Here is a 19051-nt window from a genome sequence, read left to right on the forward strand (position 1 = left end):
CACTTCTGTAAGTAAACACTGTTGCAGAACTACTCAGTACAAGTAATCTGTATACTTGAAAACGGGGAGTGTTAGTAAACACTGTTGTTAAAATCCCTTTTGTTATACTAAGCAAACAGATCCTATTATTTTCATTCCTGCACTCTGCATTAAAACAGGGAAGCCCAGGTATATTTTGATAACATGGACCAGTCTTGCAGCCTTTGCATAAGAAAACCATTTCCAAAAGGCCAAGGTATCAGAAAAGGTTCAGGAGCAGATATAATAAAGCAGAAGTAATTATTGTTTCTATGCATGCAAAATTACTTAGGAAAGAAAAACATATTTCTTCCTTGAGCCTGAGTGTGAGCTGATTGCTCAACAGCCTGTTAGTGCTACAGTACTGATTTATGTCCCATGCTATTAACCTCACAGAATCGCCGTCTTACAGTTATTCTTGACACAATTCTCACACTCCAGCTTTGTATGTTGCTCCTTCAGTTGTGTTTTAGCTTCCATCTCAGCTTATGCTAACAACAGGAGCTGAGTAAGTCATCAGATACTGCAGGATAAGAAAGAAGTGGACTGCATCGTTCCCAAACCATCGAATACTGTTTGGACTGAATCTAGTGTTTACTGTTTAAAAGGTTCTTGAATGCTTAAATGGTTCAGGTGTTTTTAATGCAATTATCTTGGTCAAAAATATATATGGAAATGCATTGTTCATACAGTTTGTTCATTGGGTTAATCTCAGGGAATAATAAATGTATTCACAGCCAACTTTTTTGCAGTTGTATAATGCAATTTTTTCATACATCAGCAAAGTACACAAGACTGAAATGTCAAGTACACATTTAAGTCACATTTAGGAAGGCATAAGCAGAGCTGTGATTTATCAGGATTCCAGGAGGCCTAAGGACTTTAACTAAGTGGAAAATTAAGTAAGAATATAACTCCAAATTTCAAATGTCCATAATCCATAAGTCAAAGAAGCTATATTAAGCTCACCAAAACAATTGGAACTCTGCTATTTTATATAAAGCAGTAAACATTTAAAATATTTATAGTTTATATAATACTGGGAACATGCTCAGGAAATATATATTCAATAGGGATGCAGAAATAGCTTTGTATTCTTTAGCAACTTGCTCGGAGAATCTTACATGCCTAGAATTGAAAGGACACCCCCCAATCAACTGCAATTTCAGGCAAGTAATTTATATATTAATACCATTTTTATTTTGAAAAATTTATTCCAGGGTTTCAAAGTCCTTTTGAAGTATCAGGTGTATTGCACAGCAGTTCTGTAAGGACTTAAATGTCAGGAACTTTACAGAACAGCTGATTTTAAGGTCTAGTCCATTTTACATATCCTTTGAAACATGGTGGGATTTCAGGGGAAGACACATGGCAGTACCCCAACATTTTCACCACATTTTGTATGTGCCAGGAGGCGAAAAAGAGGAAATCACTAATGTGAATAAATTTGTGTATGTGATGCTTTATGTAAATACCTACATACACACACAGCTAGGACAGGAGCTAGTCTAGATCCTGAAAGAGGCTGCAGGAGCCATCTCTGGCAGGCACTGGGACCCTCAGAACCTATAAAATTAAGTAAACCTACAAAATAACAGAGTTTGAGGAACAGTGCTCTTCACAGCACAGGGTTTCTGTCTTCTAAGAGAGGCCTAGAAATGTAAAGTGTTCATTTAAACACAATTTTCATTCTAAGAAAGATTCTGTAGAAGTCTGTTTGAAAAATGTACCATGAATTCAGTTTTCTAGATGTTGAATTTTATTTTATTACATTTTTCTTTTGTCTCCCAAATTGAATTTAGCAACTTGTTTGATCAGGATTTCAGGTAGACTTTGTGCTACTTCCTGGAAGAAATGAGAGGGCACCATGGCATTATGTTTTTAAAAGGAGTGGCTGCAGAAACAGGCTAGAGGTTCCTGAGGATTCCACCATTTATGGAGCTCATTTCATGGATCTCCTGTCTAATATCTGGCTGTAATTGAGACTCAGATGACAGAACAGAAAAGCCATTAAGTAGTGGCTGAAAATGATTTAGCTGCACTATGTTTCACAAATATGTGGTTAGAAATTAATAGTAATAAAAATGTTCACATAAAAGTATGCTTTGAATTAAAGTCCTAATGTGTCTTGAATGAGAGTTGCAATGTTCATAAGCCTCATGAACCCCAAAAGCTGTCAGAAAAGGTAAAACATCCCACCTCACGTTCTTCCTCCTGTTCTTTCCGGATCTGTTCCAAGCGAAACTGCTCTGCCATTTCTCTCTCTTGTGCTTCCCTCTAATAAACACACAGAGCAATCACACATAAATAGGTGAGCAATATAAAGGCAAAGAAATTCCACAACATTTCTGTAGAAATTAACATCAGAAATAGGATATTTATGAAGTGATCTTTTCCTGCCATTCCTTTCCCAACTTCTGTTATTAAGTGGGACCAGGATTGCTTTAGCTAAAAGATGTAGTCAAGTCTAGCTCTAGTGACTGTACCTGGTGCCACTTTAAAAGCAGTGAGGGCAGTAAGGGCTCCTACAGCAACTGACCCACCTTCAGAGCAGAACTGAAGATGGGCAGCTCTGCACCAGGGAGCTTTCCCCAGCTGCAGGACACTAATGCAGTCACTTCCCCCTGCACACACCTTAGCTCTGTCAGCCTCCAGCGAGATGCGATAGGCTTCATCCTGCTCTCTTTTCACATTTTCTCTAGCTTCACGTTCATCCTAAAGGAAAAGAAAGAAAACAAACAAAAAAAATCAGCCAACAGTGGGCCAGAATGAGGTATATCTTCATGTTCACCAGCACTTTTTAATGACAATGACTTCAGAATCACCCATCTAACTATTGCCAGGAGAAATAAGTCCAGAGATGCCTCAAGGGCAACTCTGGCTTTACCTGAAGCTGTGATTCAACTGCCACATAAAGGATTGGCATGCCCAAGCCCTGGCCTGAGGGCTGGATCTGGCACCCAGGCTCTCTGCCCTGCCATCCTTATGCAGAGCCCAGGAATGGAGCAGCCTCCTCCACAGCAGCAGCATGGGGAGGGGGTCACTGGCCTGTGGGCTGGTGCAGGGAGGATTTTGCTCCTGCAATTGACAATTTGGATGGTCTTGTAACAGGGAAGGGCAGCCCATGGTTCAGAGGCTCGGGCTAGAATTGAATTTGCTCTCCACTCAAATTGACAGTGGGTAATGTTTTGTCCTGCCAGAGAAAGCCTGCTCCTTCCTTGGTCAAAAAGCCCTCAGTGGGATCCATCCAGGGACACGAGTATTAAACATCATCCAGAGGCCTCAAATCAGTGTCAAATATTATACAAAGATGGAAAAGTAGCAACTCGTGCTCTGAAGTGCCTCAAATGGACAGATGCAGGTGAGCAAGAAATGAGGTTAGCATGCCAGCAAACCTGGCAAAGTATCTTATCAAAGACCACAGCACAAAGAAATAAAGGTTTACTGAAAGCACACGAATGACAAAGCAAGGCATCATCCAGACAGTGAAGGATCAAGAGGTGGATATCCCCAAAAGCTGGAATAACTGCACTGGGGTGATGTCAAATAAAACAAAGTGTACAATCAATAGCTTCATACTCTGCCTCTGGAGCAGAGGCAGCGGCTGCTCCCCTGTGCTTACTCCTCTGACATCTCATAATCCTCCCAGAGCCCTGCAGAGGCTGCACTGGTCCCTCCAAAAATCAATAGGGTTTAGCTGTGAGACTGCTGGTGGGCTCAGCATGGTCCCCTTGCAGTTACCAGTAACCCAGCACCTGCACTGGGGCAATCTGTCCCCTGTGTTTCATGGAAATTAAAGTCTACTACCTCCTGCTTCTTGAAGAATTATGTTAATTTCCCCATTCAGCTGCAACATTTATTCCACATAAAAGGACCATTTTGCAAAGTGATCTATTTTCTCCACAAAAGGTCACTATTTGGCAAAAAAATCAATTCTAAATGGGAAGAGCTCATGCTAACTGTAATTACCACGACATACAAGGATGCCCAAGGTGCTCCTCAAACAAAACTTGAACGTATTAGTGGTTAAATCTCTAAGGTAGCATGCAACCACAAGAGGAAAGGACAAATTGCAGAGAAAGTGATACAACCTCCAGCTGGAAAGTAACAAGATCTGTTCGGAGGAAACTCTTCCTCCTTACAGAAACAGGACCCAAGATTATGCTACAAATCAGCATGTCCTGAATCTAATTCACAGAAGATATAGAAACCATCACCTTGTTCAGCAGAGCTAAGACATGAAGTAATCCTTGCAAAATGCAAAAAGGACAATAACCACTGAAAAACCCATGTCCCTTCCTGACTACTCTGGACATTGGTAAGTTTTACGTGCCGTACTCATGGAAAACTTTCAAAAATTAACTTGAACCTGACAGCAGAAACTACCCTACGTGAATAGCCTGAGAAGAGAGGGTGTTGAAATAATTAAACAGCTCTCATTTTTATGTTATCCAAAAATGTGGAAAGCTCCTGGAATACAGAGAGGTTTTCCCAATTCTTCTTGTAGATGGAATGTAACAGGAAAGGAAAAACTTTTGTGGTATCTATACTGAGACTCTTCACATGGACACCAAAAATTTATCTTAGAATAGTGAGAACCAAAACTACCTTCCCAACTGAGCTCAGTAAAGGAAGATGACATCAGGTAATCTGCAAGAGCAGAAGTCTTGTAAAAAATATTTAGAATTATTTCAGAGAGAACCTATTTAACTTCAGTGTTTTTCAGCTCCACATATCACGCCTAACTTCAAGTACTGAACTTTAAAGGTCACACAAGTCCAGTAATACCTGAAAGAACACTGATAGATCAGAGACAACTACTGCAACTACAGGCTCTTTTCTCCATCAAAGATTGCTGTCAATTAAAAAAGTTACTGTAGTGTAGTTTACAAGAAGAGCCCCAACCACAAACCAGAAAAAACATGGAAAAAACCCAACCCAATACAAACCCTCAAAAAGTAAAATTAAAAGTTTACAAAAATTGTTAAAACTCACTCAAAATAGATACACTAATCAGAGTTACAAGCAATTGATTACTGGGTTTTATTTGACATTTTACAAACTGCCTAGAAGACTCCAGGAAGTTATCACAAGTCACTTGTGGTGAGCACAAGACTCATTTACTTACAGAGAGCTTCACTGAAGAATTTCTGAAATGATTTAAAATACATAATCTGGATGATAACTGCAAAAAATATCAATGCTATAGATTCTCCAACTAGAATTTACACATGAATTCCAGGCACTAAAAAAAAAAAAAAAAAAATTCTTTCCCCCCTATTCACTGCAGTTATCATCATCCTAAAAGTGGATTATGAAAAAGATGTGAGGAATGTGAAGAATGACCATGCATGACTGCCTGGTCCTCAGAAAAATATGTGAGCCACATCTAAAAGTAAATGACTGTGCCACCAAGCTTTACACTGTGTGGAAACAATACTGTTCTTACTGAAACAGACCTTAAAAACAAACCCGGAATCCAGATTTCTTTAGGGAAGCAGCAGATGTAATCCCATTAAATGCTTCTTTGTACCTACTTCTGTGCTTTGTTAATACTGCTCACACTTGACAGGAATCACCTCCTCCACAGAGTTTATGGCAAAATTGTAGTGTTCTTTGGTTCAGAGTTACAATTTGGACAAATTTTAAGCATTAAATAAAGCAGTTCTGCCTTTTGTAATGAAGTTGCTTATTACAGTCATCTCTTCCTCTAAAGAAACCACACAAAATATGAGGACGACTCAAGTTCACCAGAAAGCAACAATAGAAAATTTATAATAGTGATCGGAAAAGCAGAAGAAAATATTTTGCAGAGATTTTTTCACTGCATTAACGAAGAATACGTAAATAAAAAGTCATGCCACTAATAATTAATATAAAAGATGTCATAAATGTTTTCTACCAATAAAATTTGAGGTACCTGACAACTTTCCTATTAGGCCCTAGATAAACTGCAGTATTGACTGAACATCACTAAATGCACCTCCACAACTCTCCTTTACCCCTTCAAAGGGAAAAAGCCACAGATCTCTGTTTTCCCTTGTTGGCAATGAGACAACAAGGGGATATGCATTCAAGGGAAAGCTGATGCTTTAAAAGAAGTTGCTTTTATCCACAGAATATATTCTTCAGCTCTGCATGTTCTTTGCTATTGTGCATATTACAGATGCAAAGTCATAATAAAAACAGTAAACACTTATATTAATGAGATAGTTACAATGGACCAGAGAAAAGCTTCTCCTGAGTAATATCCAGTGCTCCAAGAGTAAGAAAAACTTATAGATAAGGTTAAGAAGAAATTCAGGATAACTCTCTCCAAATCATGATTCCCTAAATCATTTGCTGAAGTTACTCCCAAGGCACCTAATGATAGAAAAAAGGATTCCTGATTGAATTTAGGACACCAATGCCCTCTTTTCCTGCAGATTCTACAAGGAAAAAATACACAATACATTTGGCTTTTTGGATAGGATATTTTGCCGAAAAAGTCAGCACTGGCCCTTGTGGGCTGCTTTTTTTCTATTTATTATTGTCATTTCTGAAGGTAGGATTTAATGATTTAACCCCAGGAATCAGCCTTGCACCTGATTTGTCTCAGGGAGCCGTGTTATACATTATTCCCCACTGCCCTTTGGGACCAGTTTTACTGTGAATTAAAGCCAGACACAACAGCACTTGAGAAGATAACCACGAGCAGAAGACATTTCTCAGAGCACCAGTGAGTAAATGGCTATTACAAGAAAGAAAGGGGGAAAAAAAAGTGTATTTACAAATGCTGAATGCTTATCTGAAAGACAGTTCATTTCACTGAACCACTCCTGAAATTAAAATCTGCAAGTGCTTAAGGCTATTCATGGGAGCGTTAAAGAGAAACACCCCTTTGTCCAAACAAACCAGTGCAAGAAAGGCATTAATTTGACTCACTAAGATGACAGACTTGCACATTGTATAACTTAAACATACGTGATGGGGAATATATGGAAGGAAAGTGTACACAGAGGGGGTTAGGTGTATGAGAACGATGAAGACAAAGCAAATGGATGTTTTAGCAGGGGCAGAACTGCGGGAGGAGACAGGATGGGGCAAGGTGAGGGGGCAGAACAGCCCAGAGGATCCTGCCTGTCCATATCCGAGGCTGAAAGCCCAGTTCTAGATACTGATTTTTGTGCGTTAACTCCAGTGACAAAATAAAAACCTAACCCAAAGCTTTCAAGGAGTCCTGTAGTGCCTTTCTGTGGGAATTGAAACAGACAGTTCTGCCACAATATCTGCCCAGCTGGGTTGAATATTCAGTGACTGGAGCCATTACTATGTATGTTTGATCCTAAAACCCACAGGAACTGAAGATACTTTATCTTCCTTCTTTCTTTCCTCTGTCATTACCTTGCATTTTGCCAAAGTTCTAACTATGCTGTAAACTCTTGAAGGCAGCACTGGGGCCTGCTGGTGTGGTGAAGAGCTCAATGGGAAGCTCATTGGTGGGGCTGCTATCATATTACAAACACAGAATTGGAAAATGTAATCAAATAAATTTTGATTACTGTAGTTTAATTAGTTATAACTAGTAATAATTAGTAAATGTGCTAATTGGATTTTTGAGGGGTTAAATCCCAATCTTCACTACATGTCTTGTCATCACCATAATGCTTTGGAACTTAATGACTTTCATGTATTTATTCTCATAACCTCTTGTTGTGCAAACACTATACACCATGATACACATGACAGTGTTGGGTGGAACACAGATTATCCAAGGTATTCAGATTTCTACTGATTTTAATGTGTGCTTCAGTTCCTAGACAGAAATTGCAGGAGTGTCCTGCAGAGCTGACAGAAGCACTTGGGCCATCCTTTAACTGGAGAACACAGTGGTGGGTAAAGACTGAAAAAAAGCAACTGATCTGAAGGGGAAGAGATTAATGGAACACAGAATAGAAGAAAACACATTATGAATGATGTTCTTGAGCTTCCTTTCTGGCTGTGAGATATATCTTTTGAAGAAAGAGAAAGTGTTGGACACTATGACTGTTAAAATATCATATTTATTACAAAAAAAGGAGGAAGTCCTTTACATTTGACAACAATGAGGCAGAAGAGGAGGAAAAGACATGGTGATGCCAGGCTGCTTACTGCACAGTTATGAAAATAACACTTGGCCAGTAAAGCCCCAAAACTCCGTGGCAGGGAAAAGAGGGTGAATTTATATGGCTGTTTTGGACTTTTGGTTTTCTTTCATGTTTTCTAAATCCCCATCCAGATACTGATTAGGAAGGACCTATATTTTCCTCACACTGCAGCAGTATCTAGAAGAACAGATGTCACCTAAGATCAGAGAGTAAAGATTGTGACTCTGCAGGTCTACATTTTTCTCCAGCTTATCTTCAGTCAGAGTCTGCTTACGACAGGTTTAAAAATTCTTATGTGTCTCTCTTTTACATTAAAGACCAGTGTGTCATGTCAGCAGACATAGTTTAAAGTGAATCGAAGGTTTTAATTGGTATTTGTAAAAATAAGAAAGTCTCTGAAGCAACTGTGGGTATTACAATTCCACCTTGAAGCCTAATCCAGGAGCAGGAGTGCGAGTGTTGCGTAACGACAAAAATAAACACGACGAGAGACCTACTGTTTCTTAAATGTGGACAAGTTGGACCAGCTGTGTAACAGTCAGTGCTTCTACAGTAATAAATGTTGACAGCAAAAATAAAAAGAATGCATTACTGAGACATCATCAAATGAGCCCTGTCATTACATGGAAACTCCACCCTGTATAAGCTTGTCAAAAAGTGTTACTGTAATCCTTTGAGAAGCCTCCTCCTCAGGCAATGGAGAAAAAATGTTCAGCATAGGCCCAGAACAGGTGTGTTGTGCTGCAATGCCAGGATTTAATCACAGATCTCTTCACATTAATCTCACGAAGGAACTAGCTTGGATCTATCTGGGCCCATCACGCCACACTGAGATGACTATTTAACTATGCAATTAAAGCAAGCAAGCTAACAGGGTGTTTAAAAATGGACATTCCAGGGCGTATAATATTTTACAACTATTATTTGTTTTCCTAAGCCCAGCACCAGGCATTGACACTTAAGAGGAACTGATACTCAAGAGGAACTGATACTACGCACTCTTTTCAAAGTCAGTCCCCGAAAAATCTCCGTTCACACCCTGATCAACAGTGGCAGAGGCTGGTTGTCCCTGCTCTGAGATAGTCTCTCCTGCTTACAGGAGAAACTCCTTAGAGATATTTATTTCCTCTTCACAAAAACCCCCAACCCCACTGCCCGAGCAGTAGCTGAAGTGTCAACATTTGTAGTGGGGACTAGAGAAGCAAACATGGTTAGAAAAAGAAAACGTGTCCATTAGGTGCATGAAATCATTAGTGTAGCTGCAGAATACATCTGCATACACAGCATGGAGTTGGACTTCAGCCCCCAGACCTGACTGCACTGGGAACAGTGGGACTGCAGCCTGGCCAACTGGCTGGTGCCACTGAACACACCACTGAACTATCCATTGACCACTTCTTCTCAGAAGTGACACACAAGCACATCAGTGTGAAGCTCATCAGATTTTGCTACCTGTAGCCTGCTAGTATGGCAATTTAAGGAGCAAACTTATAAAAACAGACAGCAGGACACCTCAACTGCTTATCTACAATGGCATGTCAACACTGTGTTCTAAAAGAGGTAGAAAGTTTCCAAAATGGCATCTAGTCAACACAACTGGTAGGCAGCAAACAACAGCTCATGATTGACCCAGAACCTTAGAAAGGCAGGAAAAAGAATGGGACAGCAGATTGATCTCCCTTTAAGAAAGCTTGGGAGGGAAAATGGGTGCCAAAATTACACACCACTGTACCTCAGGACAGGCATATTGGGTTACTCTGAGTACACAGATGCATCTCAATGTTTTTAAGGCATTTCTTTGGAGATAATGTAAGAAAAAGCTTAATCAAATGTGAGATGCAAAACTAAATATTAAATCCAACTGCTAGTTTAATGATGGTATTTCTATAATGTCATGTGCTAAAATAAGGACCAAATTTGCCCCGTTAAAATTTTATGAGGCTAAACCAGTAAATTTTACCAATACATGGATACGAAAGCACAGGATTTAGCTAAACATAGTGTTACCACCACCTCACCAGATGACTCACTTTGCTCAGGTGAGGTAAGTCAGTGATGCTGTTCTAAGCATCCTGCCTATAGCCTCAGTGGATGATCAGTGACAGGGAGATGACTGTAGCTACAGCCAATGACACAGTGAACACTGCACCATTAGCTGGCAGTGGTAATAGTCATCCTGTACCAAAATAACCATCAGGGGGCACTGCAAAACATGCTGTGCCAAACAGCATTATGCAATAGCCGAGTGGGAAGTTTTCATGTGCATGCCAGTTAAAAATCCAAAGCAGCAAAGTTCAGCTGCATAAACTCACTCATTAATGACTTCATGCTGTTATTTACAAATGTTTCCAGTTCTGTTTCTCTCTCACACACAATTCTGTTTACAGCAATGCTATATAGATGGTTTCTCTTTTTAAAACACAAAAGAATTTTCTGCTTATCTTCTTGTGGTTTTATGACGACTTATTGTTGCTATTAAGAAAACAGTAACAGAAACCGGACTCTGTATCCTGTTTGCTATTGTAATATTTGGGAAAACAACTGCACCAACTGTAATAAGATCTTAAAAAAGAAAAGGTGTTGATGTTTGAACACTTGAAGTTGCCAAGTACAAGGCTTACAAGAAAGCTACACCTTATGTAGCAAACCACAGAAAGACTATATTTTGTTTTTCAGGCTAAAGCCCTCTATTGAGTACAGGCTGCTTGTCAAATACTCCTTCTCTGGAATAGTATTTTCATAAAGTCAAGGGGTTTTTTTTGTTTCAAACTTCCTGCTTCACAGAAGAAAGTATCTGAGACCACTTCTTCGGTGTGCTTGTAACAAGCAGAGCTGAGCTGCAAGTAAATATCCTATTTGTGTATAGAACCCAGAGCATCTGGAAACCTACCCCAAAAGCTTATGGTATTTCCCATTAGTTTTCTGAATGTCAAAGTGTGTTAGAAAAAACTCCTGTTGGGTAAGAAATGTCACTGGTGCTCTCAGTGACAGAAAACCAAAAGGGAATGTGAGAGAAGACTACAGAAGACTTGGACAAAGGGAGATTTTAGAGAAATGTGTAAAAATGAGTTTTCCATTATCCTTCCATAGGTAGAGCACTTGGGGTAAGAAGCCAGGAGACAATGATCCCACCATGGGGCCTGGACTGTCACTGTGCTTGGCCATTCAGTGAAAGACCAACAGCAGCTCAGGGCACAGAAGCCATTTCCCAGTTCTACAGGTGACCCCAAGGCTACCAAGTCTTCTTTTGCTTTAAGCTTTGTTTCCCTTACACCCAGTTGCAAACACATTTGGTTTTATTCTCATAGGGCAGGTCAATCACTCTCTCTCCTGCCCCTACCTTGTCCTTAAAACCTGTGTCTCCTACTCAGGACACTGTTCTGGTGTCCTGTTCCTCCCTCTGCTCCAATCCTATCACTCAGTTTCTTCTGCTGTCTCTTATTTGCTCTTATCTCTTTGCCTTTACATGCTTTTCTTTCCCTCAGTTTTCTTCCTTCATAGTTTTTAGTTCTGAAGCTCTCTTGAAACTCAACTGTGACGTGAATTTTACCTTCTTATTAAAGCATTAACAAAACTCTCATACCTGACATATTCCTGTTCAAATGCAATAAAAATTTCAATTATATTGTGCCTTGCATTTTTGTTGTAATCCTCATATTTACATTTGTGTTCAGTATTAACAAAATTAAAGTCAATTTCTTTCCCAATGAATTACAGGTAGCATAAATAAAGAACAAATGAATGACAGATATTGTGCAGATACCATGCTTTCTTCATATTATTATAATCAGTAAATCTTGTACTAATGAGATACAAGATTTAAATGTGAAGAATGTGTTTAGTGAATTATTGTCAATCAATGTCTATGCAACAGGATAAGAATAATCTTGAATGGCAACACACCCATTATTATAAATTCCTAAGTACTTCATTACTTCAAAATGTCACTCTCAATTTATAGAGTAACAGATAAAGATCTCTCAGCTCCATATCTCACTGTGTCTACTCCTGTGTAATGGAAGCCTTATCATCACTCAAACATTCTGAATGGTGGTTCTGTACTGGTGTAGCTCTGGTGAAAGTTGGGTTCAGCCCCCTTTTAAACATATATATTGAAGATATATTAATCTATTCTGGTTTTCTACTAATGAATTAGAGCTGGTAATTGGGAAAAAGTCTGATTGTTGCTTCCTTGCATGAGCACATTAAGCTCTGTAACACCACTACAATGTAAACAGTTCATGACTAGTATTTGGAAAAAGGAAACCAACTGAAAATGACAAGACCAAAAAGGAGGAGTTATTTTGAGAGACCCAAATAAATACACAAATGACACTTATCCTTTTCAATTTCTGAAGACAGAAGAGACACGAAAGCAAATTACACCCAACTCCATTGGCTAAAGAAGCATCTGTTTAATTTATACCCCCAATGATGAGCAGGAGCCAGTAGATATCTGCAGTAACTTTCAACGCTCACCTCATCCTTTATGTCTTCCTGCTGCTGGGCACTGAAGATCTCCATCGCAGCCATCAGCCTCATCATTAGCTCATCCACTGTTGTGTTACCTAGCAACAAAGGAAGATAGCTGAACTTCATTTCATTAAAGTTATTAAACAAAAAAAGAAGACATTTTAGAATTAATCCATAAGAAACAGCCAGCTTAAAAAAAAAAAAAAAAGAGTATAAACAGCAAGTATCTCAGAAGAATGCTTTCAGTGTACCTTTTCACTGAAAATCCAAAATTGTTTTTACACACATGTTGATCATAGGCTAAAATTTCAGGTAGTGCAAATCTGAACAGTTGCTTTTGTGCTAGCATGAAATAAGTCTATTTTTCCTTTTAATCACTGATGTTAAAGAAAAGCAATGGATCTGGGATTCCCCAATGTGAAACTGATTTCACAGTTTTAGAATTCCCAGGTAGAATCAGGGAGACTGAAGCAATTGCATAGTCAGGTATCCAAAGGCAGGATGTTGGCAGCAGTATCCAAGTGGGTTGGTTTTAAAAAATGGAAAAAACCAGAATACAGTGACTGAATAGATGTGTGCACACATTTTACTTGGGTATAACTAGCAGTAAAATTTCAACTACTAGAATATATTCTCTTCAGTGTGCTTACTTCTGATAAAACTTGCAAAGTAATAAGGCAGAAAAGTCATCCACATATATATCAAGGAATAGAACACACATGTAGGAAAACAGATACCTTCTCATGTTTTTCTTCCAGCATGTCTCCAGTCTACAATAAGACTGAAAGATTAGCTTCATTTCTCACCAAGATGCTTTCTTTGGTTTCTCTTCCTAAATTGTAGTCTAGGCTACCCATCAGAGCCACTTGTCATAGTAGTTAAAAGGTCTTTAACCATGAGAAATGGTCAAAACCCGTAACCTTTTAACATCTGCCTCAACAGCTGTTGGACCCTAGCAGAACAATACCAACAAGAGCTGGATTTATAGTGGTGATGCTGGTCAAAATATTAAAAGGAGTAAACTAACCAGAAGCCACAGTACCACTAAAGAAAACAAAACTGTCCCCATAGTTTCCAACCCCAGGAAAAATCACTAAAATCAAAAGCAAACGAAGACAGTCTGTGTTTCAATAAACGCCACCAGGACTTGGGTTTCTATATGGTTGTATCTCTTCTGTAAACATGCCTTCTCACCCAGCCCTGAAAGGCCCTCATTGTTCTCATCTCTAACATTTGCTACCTTCGCAGAAAATGTTATCCCACATGCTACAACACTCAGGACTTCAGAGACTACCATTCATTTGGGGGCATACTGTGAAAAGAGAGCAGTGTCCTGATTCATGGGAAAGTAACAGGCACAACTCATTTGGTTTTTGTTAAAGAAGAAATTGAAGTCTAGCTACAATAGGTGACAGCAGAAAACCTGACAAATCATTAAAACTTAATGAATGCAATGAAATAGTGTGGATTATTTTATAATATAAAAATGAAATGTCTTATGACTGAGCCACTAAGTTGTTAAAATAGCTATGTAAGTCAGTAGCACCACTGACGTCAGTGGGATGACACAGGTGCTGAACTCTACTGCAGAGTTAGAAACCCAAGAAAATCTATTTGTAAGACTATCTGTATGAAATAAGTTTTATAAGTGACAGATACACCATTTGTGCATTTTGCACTGAGCAGACACAATCTGTGCAAAAATTAACCATTTTGCTCACAGGAAGGAGCACTGCAGATTCCTGAAGAGAATTATTAATCCCAGATGCAGAAAGAAACAGTAGTGCTGCATTTCCTGAGGCTGAATTTCCTCAGGAAAACAAGGAGATTACAATAAAGATTGCTAGATATAAGCAATAAATAAATGAGGACACAGTGTCATGAAGGCAACTTGTGGAGGAAGCAGAAGAAATAAGAGGCAACCATTCTTTGACGTGTTCTAGTTCGAAGAGTTACCGAGAACCACAGTCAAAGGGCAGCACTCCACATCTAAGTCATCTGGCTGCCAGTGAAATCAGAGGAATGGTTATGCCAGAAAGAACTGCTCATGTTAGCCACAAAGCTTCATTTATGTGAGATTGTATTAATGACTTCAATCCTGATCTGATCTGGGGTCTCAGTGCTGCAGGCAGGTCTATAAAAGCAACTCATGCCCATGTATTAGCCCACTACATGCAACAGGAGCCCATGTATCAACAAGGAACCACAGACAAAGAGCTAAATGCATTCTGGCACTATGCAAAAAGCACAGTCAAAATATTTTGGAAACCAGGGATGTATCTGGATATAAATTTGGAAAACTAAGTGTAGCTCCTAATAAAATTTGGCTTCCACTTTAAAAAAATTAAAAAACTTGAACTATTATTCTACTATAGTCACAGCAGCTTCCATCTCTAACTCCAGGCTAATTAATACATTTATAAGCAGTAGATATTTATATCCAGGCAACTGAAAGTGTCTTTTGTGCAACAAATTCATATCCGGAACATCTTAAAAGAGAAACAGTTAGCAGTGATCTCTATAAGAGTTTCAACACTCACATAAGAAATAATTTAATATAAAGTGAGAAATGTACCTTGTATTACATTCAAGACTTCATTAGACGATCGTTTTCCCATAATGATAAGAAAAAGTGGAAACTGGTCTGTCTTCTGAGTTCGAATTGTTTGGGCTACCACACTCCCGAAGTGTCTAGTGCACATCGTCAGAAACCTTGTGGGGAAAAAAATGGGTAACATTGTAGAAGTGCTTTTGAAGTTAAGTTTTAAAAAATAATTATGCTAAATTCAGCACTTTAACTGAGTGTTACCTGCTGTTTAACACTGAGGCTTCTGCATTCAATTCTAGAGCTCCTGATCTCCTTTTATGACTACATTACGACAATATTCACAAACATGATAGGCCCAGATTGTCTCAATTAAAACAATTAACAACTGCTTGAGACAGTGATTTATTTGCTGGAGAATTCCATTTCCTGTTACACCACTCTGCAGGCAATAATTCACAACTACCTCCCAAAATAATCATGCTGAATCAATCGCTAAAAACGTCTACACAGAAATTAAGGAGAGCCACAATCCAATAAACATGGTGAAGTATAAAAATAGTACATTTCATACAAAAGTATAATTTAATACTGAAAGATCATGAAATTGGTTTTATCAGTCACAGAATTAAAACACGGTACTTCAGAATTGTATTTTCTTTTGTACTGGTGCCCTGCCAGTGACATACTTAGCAGTGTGGTCTAAAAAACAATAATTCTAAGCTTTTGACCAAAAAAAGCTCTTGGATATTAGCATACAGAAGTCTAACATTAGTATTCTTAACACGATCTTGAATAAATGAAAAAACTGATAAAGCTTTTCTCTTCCATTAAAGGACTGTTTGAAATTAGCATTTCTTTCAAGAGAAAAGGGTAGCTTATGATATGTTTTCAGATCTGATGGTAAAAAGTAAATGTCATAATAATAATGAATTATGAAAGACCAAATGCAAATATAGAATGCTTTAATAAGATCCAATTTAATAAAGTCTGTAAAAATAATGGACTTTTAATAACACGGGTCACAAAAGGCAAAACAGTGGAAATTCTGAGGACTAGCCACTGGTACAGGCTTATTAATTCTTAATTATGTTCATGAAAGGCAACTTAAATCGTGTGTTTTCTTATGCCTTATGATAATATTTTAGGTAACAACTACTCTGAAATGTATGCTCTAACTGAAGAGCAAAGTCCTGTTGTCACATGCATTAGAAGCCAAATCTATTTGAAAAGACAAACTGCATTAAAATGTCAAGTGCTCCAAGTAATTTCTTCTCAAAGACACTGAAAAGATTCAAAATTGCAATTTTTTTTAATCACTGTATCTCTTGTATCTAATAAAATGGCTAAGAATTGATAAGCCTGATGAGTACAGCATTGGGCTTATTCAAGGCAGCTGAAGTATTAAAAAACTCTTCTCAGCGACAATTTGTCCTGTAGCTATGACTGTTGTTGGATGGAAGGCAATGACTGGGGTAGTGAGGACTTTGGAGCCATAAATGTTACTCCTTGATTCTCTATCTCTTGCAATTCAGAAAGATCACACACAAGGACGATGTCAAAAAAGCCAAACTGACTCTTCTACATCAGAATCAGCTACATAGAGACATACCATATAGGAAGGATGAAATGAAGTGTCTATGAAGTCTGGACATATAAATTCTCAAGCTAAATAATGGTTTTCAATGTTTTCTTTTCAAGGTGAGAATAGGTAAGTGAAATATTGGCCTCACAAAAGTCAATGGTGACCTTGCACAGCAAAATGACTTACGTGAGTTTGAGGCTTCACCCCTGGAAGTGATAAAGCCAATGGACAATTGAACCGAGTTCCTGAGACTTGTATATTAAAACTGTTTAACAACTTCAACACATCATGGGGGGAAAGCACTCAAATTTCATGGAAAAACAAAATATTTAACTGGAGGTGAAAAATTGCTGTAGAGAATAATGCTAGAAGGTGCAAAACTAGAGACTATTACAATACTAGTTCTAGTAGTCTAAGGTGTTGGTTTAGCAATTTCTTTTAAATCAGTTCTGTATTTAGTCAACCCATAACTCACTCCCAAAACATGCTCTTATAGCTATGGGTTTTGTACGTGAAGAATTCTGAAGGAAGTAGGTACTTCAGTACATTGAAAGATTTTCCAAATAGCATTTTTTCCAGGAGATGAATTTTTATATGCAGGATTTCTGGCTGACTCCATAAAATCTAACAGGTTATGCCACCTTGGGGTCCTCTATATTCCAGGCCGGGAACAGGCTTCAATGCCTTAGCTTCAGAAGGTGACATGCTGTGCCAAGCTGCTGTAAGGGCACACATACTTTCCTGGTTCAGTAACTGCAGAACAGATGTCAGATGCCAACATCTCCCCTTGTGTTTTTTCTCTTGGTGCCACTTCCTACAGCCACGGGTGCCATCCACCCTGCTCTTGCAAATCACCTCCTTTCCTCTACTGCTGTCACAATCTGCTCGGCTCACTCACGTGCCAGGAACAAGAGCAGCTCATGCCAATTCTGGTGTGAATGCCACAGATTAGCCACTGCTGCCATCAGGCAGCCTTTGTCGCTCTTGAGGGAGGAATGAGAAACAACTTTTCTTCCCAGCACTTCCAACATTGAATAATGAATGCCCAGATCACAGCACGAGGAGCTGTGATGAGGCTGTTTGTGAGGGATGAATGACACCAACACGTACCTTCAGAGCAGAGTGAATACATGAGAACGTTTTCTCACTAACACGACCTTCAAAATAGATCCTGCCCTTTGGAACCATGTAAGACTTCTATCTGTTGAACTAAAATGTTGTAAAGCCAACAAAAACGTGGAGGTAGTGGAACAATGCAACACTAAATAGAGAGACAGCAGCAGCAACATCTAACGCCTACACCATACAACTCCTGTTCAACAGTGATCACTCACACACGCACGTGCTCTTTGGCAGGTCACTAGCAATTAGTCTTAACACACCTCTTCATTTCACTAGATGGGTAGGAAATGAATTTTCATTCATGATTCCCATTCAGTTTTTCTCATGCCTTTTAATAGACTTCACAGGTCCTTAACTAATGTTGTGGTTTTTTCCTTTTCTGCCTTTACTGATTCTGTATTTGTAGACCTTTTTACTTTCTTTCACATTCATAATGAGAAAACAACATCTCCTCTGTGCTAATATCTACTGTTAGATGTATGTGAGTAGGACCAAACAACTTGGTGCAATAACCTGTATGCTACTCTGTACATCACTAACAAGGATTGTCTTGCTTTCATCTAAACAGAAGTGTGCCAGATCTTTCAGTGGCATCTCCAGAGCTGCCAAGAGAACTGCCTGTGGAGTCCATCAAAGAGCCAGATGTCCCCCCAGGGAAAACTGTTTTCCACAACACACTGGAGTACTGTGATCTCCAACCAACAGTGGAAATAGAGGAATGTTGCCAGTAAGGGAGGGCAGATGGCACCCTACTAGTCATTTTATTTTTAAATTACACAAACGTTCAAGGAGCGGGAAGAATGAGGAAGGCAAAAAGTCATTTTATGAAGGAAAAAGCCATTTAAAAAATAATCTCAAGAGCTATAAGAACAAAGTTCATCACATAAAGTAACAATTCTGGCAGACAGCATCATTTCTTTGCATCTTTCATGACTTGCTGGCAATGAAAGCAGCAGTAAAAGCTGCAGAATAAACATGGGCACTGACCATGGATTGACAAACACAGAAACAAAACCTAAAAAGAATTACAAACTTATGTGTTCTAAATGTAGATTGAACAGGTATCAATTCTTAGACAGTTCACTCTCTAAATATCCATTTAATATTTCAATTTAAACAATACAGTAAGCTATGAGCATCTCTGGTGCCCAGTCCCTGAAAGAGGCACAAGGCAGAGCGGTT

The 19051-nt window shown here is 38.8% G+C and overlaps 1 protein-coding gene across 1 annotated transcript in view; it reads right to left on the minus strand.

Annotated features, from left to right (window-relative positions):
• The window catches only part of FAF1 (Fas (TNFRSF6) associated factor 1), a gene marked incomplete at its 5' end in the record, with an annotated part of 146185 nt that overhangs the window by 16943 nt on the left and 110191 nt on the right, over positions 1–19051 (minus strand). The window contains 4 exons of the mRNA XM_009080580.1: positions 2218–2295; positions 2653–2733; positions 12624–12712; positions 15193–15329. Coding sequence (XP_009078828.1) covers positions 2218–2295; positions 2653–2733; positions 12624–12712; positions 15193–15329 — 385 coding nt within the window. The remainder of the gene's footprint in view (positions 1–2217; positions 2296–2652; positions 2734–12623; positions 12713–15192; positions 15330–19051) is intronic.

Source organism: Acanthisitta chloris, unplaced genomic scaffold (assembly GCF_000695815.1).
Source record: "Acanthisitta chloris isolate BGI_N310 unplaced genomic scaffold, ASM69581v1 scaffold4538, whole genome shotgun sequence".
Classification (NCBI taxonomy): domain Eukaryota; kingdom Metazoa; phylum Chordata; class Aves; order Passeriformes; family Acanthisittidae; genus Acanthisitta; species Acanthisitta chloris.